Genomic DNA, 7,439 nt, shown 5'->3' with positions numbered 1-7,439 from the left:
ACAGTGGCAGAAAAAACCTCTGGGACCCGTTCAGACCAGAGTGATGGGAGATGAGGAGGGCACAGGGATACGGTTTGGAAATCTCCGTGGGGGAGGAGAGAGGACCAGTGACAGATCCAGGGGGGGACAGGCTTTCAGGCCTTATATAGAGAGGTGACATGCCCCTCCTCTCTGTAATAGACAGTGGATCTCTGTCTTACACCTACTGTAGCATCAATGTCCCCTACCCAACTACCCACCAAGTGACATCATTCATTTTCTTAGACCTTGGCTGTAAAACTGCTCCTTCATTTTAACTTAAAGGTTAAGACAATATTCTGAGTTTTAGTTATCGTCAACATCTCCCCTGAAAAGACCAAACCATGAATGTGATAGTCAGTTTTTCGTTACGACTTCCTCAGCCTGTGGACGGCGGTCTGCCTCCCCGGTGGGAGTGCCAACACAAAGAGTGAACCCTAGCTTAACTTTTGCTGCAACACAAGATCATCTGGGAAGGTGCCGTGGTGATGAATTATATGTAAACAAGCACATGTTCCAGTTGGATTATTTTACAACTTGTACCGTATGTTTCTACTCGTTACCTCACGATTGTTGCACAAATGGATAAAATAGTTGCCACCAAGAACTTCTCAGATTATTATAAACTGCTGCACAGTATTTCTGGCTTCAGATAAACCTTCACATACACAGCTCTATTACTTAAACTTGATATAAACACAGCTGTGTTTGGTCTGAATGCCTGCTAGGCTTATTAGCATCTACTGAAGATCTACTAAATCTTAAAAGTCATGAACATACGGTTTGATTTTTTTTTTTCTTTTAAAAGGCAAAATAATTTCCTTAAACAACTCTGCACTGTAGTTTCTAGCAAATGTCCCTCAAACATGAGTAAATAATGTATTGAGGGACTATTTGTGGCTGCAGATTTAGTGTGCTAGTATTTAAAGCTGCAGGACGGTGTGTGTGGGATCAACTCAAAATAAACTACAGTGCCCACGCTCATTGTAATCAAAGGAATGTGCCACCCAGGAGAAAATATTAATTGTATATTTGGAACAATAATACCTTTAAAAAAATTTACAATTGAGTTCCACAGATTTAAGATTTTGTAAAAATTTCCCAAAATGTCAATATTGTTATGGCAACCTGTTGTCTGTGAAATCACAGCGGCCTGTTTCAGCTAAGAATAGATTTGTTATCAGTATTTCCAGATTACTTCCAGGTCTTCTGGTGGGGCATCAGGCTCCTTATTGCACCACAGAAGTAGGTGAAGGAGACTGGAAAATCGGGTGATGGGATATAAAAGGAAAAGGTGTCGTCATTGTCACAGGTCTGAGGCTGATGTAATATTTTCCTGACAATCCCGTGTTGTGCTCAGATGATATACAACATATTCAGAGAATTTCTGGATTTATTATAAAAGAAAATCTGAGATGACATGCAGCAATGCCAGATGCCAGATATCAGTTTAATCCAGGGTAATGCTGTCCAAGAACAGCAGGCTTTCTGACTTGGCAAATAAACAGTGGGGAGATGCCTGGGCGGTGGTTATATGGCCTATTCTTAGAGAGCTGTCGTAAACCTTGACATTTGACATGTGTATCTGACATGAAAACAGGGTTTCATTGTGAATTGTCATCGAACTGCCTGCTTTGGGCCTCATCCATCTTCTTAGCACATCCAAAGCCACTGATAAATCAAGTGTGGCCTTTAATAAGGTTGTGAAGTTTAAACAGTTAGGCTGAAAGCTGCTGGATTCAGAGGCAACAAGTCTGGCCTTTTTAACCAAAAAGCCTCATCGCCTGTACAGTGCTAACGCTAATGCAGAGAATCTAACGATATCATTACTGCTTGAGCATGTTGATGGTCTCAGAGCGGAAGTGCACTTAAGAAATGGACAATTAATTCCTCAGAAAACCCAACAGGAAAGTCAAGGCAAGGCACAGCTCTATTTCTGGGCAATGGATCCTGTCTGTGAGCAGGAATGCAGCTTATTTCTGCTGTCAGTAATTTCCCATCATAGCATCACAGCATTAGAGTCACTCTAACTATAAAACAAGATCCATACCACGAGCTGGCAGATATCGTGTAACGTGGAAGCCTTCAATTAAGACCATGCCCTTTCTGTAAGAGACTGTTTTCATAATTTGGTTCGAAGTATGTGGCCTTTCTTGGTAACAGACACCCATAGCTCAGTTAGCCCATTTATAACTTAGAGTGGGCTCCAGCAGTAAATACTAGGCTTAGGGAAGTATCATGTGGGTCCGCTACAAAGAGCACAAAACCATTTGGTATTGCCTTGGACAGTCGAGAGTTCACATCACAGAGGCGATTTAGCCATGAGGTCAGGCCACTCAGGGAAAAAAAAAAAAAAAAAAAAGACACTGGAGGCCGTGGGATGGACTACACTGACACCCACTGGCTTCTAACAGCCATCAAACACTGTTACATTAAGGAAAACCCACATGCACATACACACCTGTCAACAGGTCAAGAGGCTGCACGACTCTTTTCTCTCGGGGGAAGACAGAACTTTTAAAGGATATATAGATTATTTTAAAGGATTTAAGAGCTTAAATGTTGTCAACTAAAAGCTAAAAATCTTGATATCACCAGGTGACAAGATTCAGCAGATTCACTGAGGGTTTCATTATTATTTTCACCAACTCTAATAACAGCACTTTAAACTGTAACTGTAAAATATCTTTTTCTTTATTTATGTTGTATTATTTACACCAGAAGCAGTCAAGAATAAAATGCAGTTTGTCACACAAGAATGGAAAAAATGCTTAAAATTAAAGTTCAGGTTCCTAGACATAAAAAACAGGTAAAAAGAGAACATATAGAATTTTATATGAGACGATACTAGTAACACAAAATCTAGTTCACACTAGAAATCTGCTCGATGACACTTCTGCAGTAACATCAGGGTGTCTCGGCTGAACTGGTAGGTGAGCTTCTTCTTCACCTTGAAGATCTCCCCGGACCTGGCGTAGTTCCTGAGGGCCCGGGACATCTTCTGATAAGTCATGGGCCTCTTGTTGCCCTTCCTCTGCCCCCAGAGTGCCGCCACCTGGTCCTTGTTCCTGGAGGAAAAACGGAAAACGCCGGCGGCCGCTGGCACCCAGGACACACAGTGGGCCATGTTCGGGTCCTCCAACATCTCAAAGAGGAAGTGAAAGAGACGCACTTTCCTACCTGCAGCCATTGAGAGAGCAGTAAGTGGCATGTAGGAAGAAGCGTTGACAGGGATTTGAAATAGGGTTTTAGGGAATGCCCCAGCGGCTGTGCAACACTAGAGCAGTTAGCGCTTCTTACAGTTAATCATTTCCTCAAATACAACAATTCCCCGAAAATCTCTTCACTAATGGGATGCCATTTAGTGGAGAGGCTGAAGCTGTAAACACTGTGGTTATCTGATAGATATGTAAAAACAGCTATTGAGCTAAGCCATGCACAGCTCGATGGGTTTTACAGTAAAGGGAAGGTCTCTTATTTGCTCTCTTGGTATTGTTTCCCTCAGGCTACTAGCAACCTTGGCAATAACAGTATCTAGTGACCAAAAAAAGGAGAACTCACCGTTCCCCGCCACTGTGGGCTTGTGTTTGGTTGACTCGTCGTGTCGTGTTGATACAAACTTTGGCACTGATACATGATCAGATAATGTCGCTGTTGTGTTTCGGCTGAGGGGTGGTGGGGCATATTGTGCCAGGAAGGGCTGAGGTGCAGGCTTGATGCTCTTTGATGAAGGAGTGAAACACATAAATGAAGGAGTGAAAGAACGTTAACAGAAAAGTGTGAGATTGCAGAATACGGAACAGACTTGGCCACAGATAAGTAGTTTTCTACACATATTATAGTAGTAGTATAAGAGTGGATAAAAAAGGACTAAATGAAACATTTCAGTGCTTACAGGTGGCTCATACCACGTCCAGCGCTGCTCACATGACGCTTCATCCACAGGTGCACTTCTTTCATCCACACCTGCAGCGCAGTACATCTTGTCCACTGGAAAAAGCAAAAAGTTTCTCAAAGACTTAGAGTCTAAGTATAAGAATTTAACTCCTGAGTCTTTCCTCTTACCATTTTCTCCAGTGCTTTGTCTGTAGTACTCCTCTAGGAACTCTAAGATCACCTCCAAATCAGACTGAGTCTCCTGGAAAGAATTCTGATAAAGATAAATGATTAAAAATCAGCCTTGAATGCTTGGTTGTTTCCCGTTGTTTTGCCCTTAAAAGATAATTTTCTAGGAAATTCTGATGTCGTCCTTGCTGAAAGTCTGATCTTTACCATCAGAGATGAGGCTGATTCTAATGCAGAGGAGTCCTTGCAGTTTGGGAGAATTTCACAAAACTGACTCTGAGACACTCAAGTGCCCAGACTCTTATTATACCCCCCACAGGAACGGGTCTTTCTGCATAACACCAGACGTTTTCTAGCCCGGGCTCACAGGAACAATGACCACCATCCCACAAAGCCCCAACACCAGCACCAGTCACAACCCATCAACAAAGCCTCCCAGCACTGACCACATCCTCCCCGCTGAACCAGATAAGACCTGGCCTGGAGGCAGCCTCTACACAAAGCGCTCTTTTCAGGAAAAACACACTTGCTGCCATATTTTTCCTCTCAGGATGTGTCTTAATTTCATATTTTGTAGTGTGCCTGTTGTAATATTTCACTACAATGTGCCAAAGCACTTTATATTTTTGTATGATAATGGCAGTGTGTTGTTGGACGAAGGGTATGAGTGCAGCAGAAATGTATCTTTATCAACTCAGTAAAACCAAACACACAAGAGAGCACACAGATTGATTTATTTTACACAGTAAGTAAATAAACATACATTTTCCCTATTATTTTCTCTAATACATTTATCAAGCGAATTATCACAATTTACATGTCATTACACAGAATGCTGATTACTGTTTGCTGCTGCTGGCTCCTGTTGTAGCCATAAAAATTATATTATATACATATACAGTAGATTATTATTATTATTATAAAATATAATTATTATTACCTCTTCCACAGCCATGTTTATGATTTTCATTTTATTTGAATTATTGCCAGTCAGTCTTGACTGTTCCCACTTCAGGAGAAACATATAAGATATTCTATAATATCATCAATTGCTCTGTAACATGACATTTAATTCTGCATGCTCTGCCAAAGACCTGCTGTAAGTCTTTGTATTTAAGGACCTGTTAACTGGTTCTTCAATCTTAATGAGACTCTTAATGAGTGCTTTATTGTGTGTGACAGGAGAGGTCAACTTGTTAAACTTTAAATATGTCAAAGGTGTAACCAGTGCCAGCATCGGCTGTATTTTGTTGGTTAAAGGTTCATTCATCTGTTGTAGTAAAGAAGTATTGGCATTTAATTTACAATACCCTACTCCTTCACAAAAATCAAATTATGAAATAATCTGACAAGTAATAAACCCAGAAAGTGTGACAGTAGAAATAAACAAGTCTCTGAGAACCCCCTGTTAAAACTCCCTGTCCTCACGTCTTCATTAGACTGACTTCCTTTTTTCAGCCTGTTAAACCTTCGACATGTTAAAACAGTTCAACACTGCTGACAATGTGTGTTGTTTTCTAAAGATGTCTAATCAAAATGATCCAAATCTTGTCAAGTTTTAGTTTGAATGAGGCAGTTTTTTATTTACATGCTTTCTATTAAAGAAAAGAGAAAAAGGAAGAAAAAAAAAAAAAAGATTCACTTACAGAATTCAAGTATTTCCACATTAATTTACAGTAATACTCCTCTACATGGAACACAAAATACCAAAACAAGGGGTATTTAACCACTTCTGAATGAAGTGATGTGAACACTTCACATGATGTTAATAGTCCCACTATAACATATTATTCTTCCCAGTGACCAAACCTCTGGCTCAGAGTTTGCTTGTGCTTTGTGAGGTGAAGCTGGAGGCCAGGTCGTAGTCCTCCTGCAGCTGGTAGTGTCCGTACCAGCTGTGCCAGTCCACCGCTGCAGAGCTGAAGTAGCTCTGCTCGGCCGGGTTCTGCTGCTGGGTGTGGGCCTCCTCCTGTGCAGGGCGGCAGGGCAGGTGCAGGGACACCTGCGTGGAGCCCAGCCTGTGCAGGATGTCTGGGTTGAACTGGTAGGTGAGTTTGCGGCGCACTTTAATAATCTCACCGGTGCGGCTGTAGTTTCTCAGAGCTCTTGCCATCTTCTGATATGTCATAGTCTTGCGGTTGCCTTTGCGCTGGCCCCAGCACTCAGCAAGCTTCTCCTTGTTCTTGGAGATGAAGTGGAAGGTTCCGCTGCCGCTGTCCGTCCACTGGATTGAGTCGCCCATGTTGGGGTCATTCAGAGCTTCATGGAGGTATTCATAAAGTCTGAGTTTCTTACGACCTGAGGGGATTGAATTGATTTTGTTTTAATGTTCATGCAATAAAAGAAAAACTCTCAAAACTCCCGGGAAATTCCTGAAATATGTTCTTACCTTTGCTGTTCCTCTGTGGTGGTAAGATGGAGTAGAAATGAGGGGATTCAGTTGGTATGGTGTGACCAAAGGAGACATCAGGGATGACCTGAGACCAGGACTGCTGCTGTAAGACACGTATTTTTAATCACAAAGACTCCTAATAATGAATCTCTGATACATACATCGTCTTATTGTCGTCTGTTCACTACTTACAGCTGTGTCATTCCAGTCATAGACAGGACACTGCAGAGATGGGTGCTGAGTGCCCAGAGTTTCACAATGTGTATACTCTGAAAGGAAAAATCACTATTGTTTAAGCACAAAATCTTGCACATAAAAACAATTAAAATAGAATAAATATAATATAAGTTCTGTGTTTGCTGTCATGTAGATTTCTGCTTTTACCTGATTCATAATATGAATTATTTGAATGCTGTTGAATCACATCGATTGCATCCTGGAAGTGTTGGTTGATGTCGTTTTCGAAGGATGCCTAGAATACACACACACAGGTAAAGAAACCTTAATATCACGCACAAAAACCTACAGTATAATAATGATAAAGAACACGAAGCTATAGGGGACTAAAAAGGTTCTTTTTCATCTTCCAAATATCTGTGAACATCATCAAAAGTAGGTTCCTGACAACTCACCATCTTGTATGTCTGAGTGTTTCCCTCAGATGAGGCTGTTTCTGTCCTAATAGGTGAAAGCTGCCACACTAATGCAGGTGTACAGTATTTGTACAGGTATATTTATGTGTTTCAAACCTCCAGTACCTGTTTACCATTCGTAGAGAGGCCGGACAGTCGATTTAAATGTGTTAACGTCACGATGCACTGCAGCCGTACACACTTCTTCTTTTTTGGAAGCACAGATCAGATACACCTGAGCATCACACTCTCTCTCATAGCGGAGATCACAATCTACAAACAACAAAAACTTCATTTATTGCACATTGACCCAGGAATACCACCAGTTCTCA

General features: G+C 41.4%; 2 protein-coding genes across 3 annotated transcripts; both read right to left on the bottom strand.

Moving 5' to 3' along the window:
- Positions 1-2,890: 2,890 nt before the first annotated feature.
- LOC111224567 (transcription factor Spi-B-like) lies at positions 2,891-5,038 on the bottom strand. Its single transcript, XM_022749110.1, has 5 exons — positions 5,024-5,038; positions 4,084-4,168; positions 3,914-4,008; positions 3,580-3,739; positions 2,891-3,198 (listed from the first exon to the last, which is right to left on the bottom strand). Exons 1-5 carry the CDS (start codon positions 5,036-5,038, stop codon positions 2,891-2,893), a joined length of 663 nt encoding a protein of 220 aa, XP_022604831.1.
- An 832-nt stretch (positions 5,039-5,870) lies between these two features.
- spic (Spi-C transcription factor) lies at positions 5,871-7,166 on the bottom strand. 2 transcript variants are annotated; one of them, XM_022749714.1, is made up of 5 exons: positions 7,108-7,166; positions 6,860-6,947; positions 6,668-6,744; positions 6,473-6,578; positions 5,871-6,381 (listed from the first exon to the last, which is right to left on the bottom strand). In XM_022749714.1, exons 1-5 carry the CDS (start codon positions 7,108-7,110, stop codon positions 5,900-5,902), a joined length of 756 nt encoding a protein of 251 aa, XP_022605435.1. In that variant the 5' UTR covers positions 7,111-7,166; the 3' UTR covers positions 5,871-5,899. The 2 variants fall into 2 exon arrangements, with proteins under 2 accessions (XP_022605435.1, XP_022605436.1); XM_022749715.1 differs by having other exon boundaries at positions 6,473-6,575.
- Between the last annotated feature and the right edge of the window lie 273 nt (positions 7,167-7,439).

This window comes from Seriola dumerili, unplaced genomic scaffold (assembly GCF_002260705.1).
Source record: "Seriola dumerili isolate Sdu_G_001 unplaced genomic scaffold, Sdu_1.0 BDQW01000138.1, whole genome shotgun sequence".
In the NCBI taxonomy this organism is placed as follows: Eukaryota; Metazoa; Chordata; class Actinopteri; order Carangiformes; family Carangidae; genus Seriola; species Seriola dumerili.
Note: the sequence above shows the minus strand (reverse complement) of the source record. Positions and strands in the feature narration are given on the sequence as shown.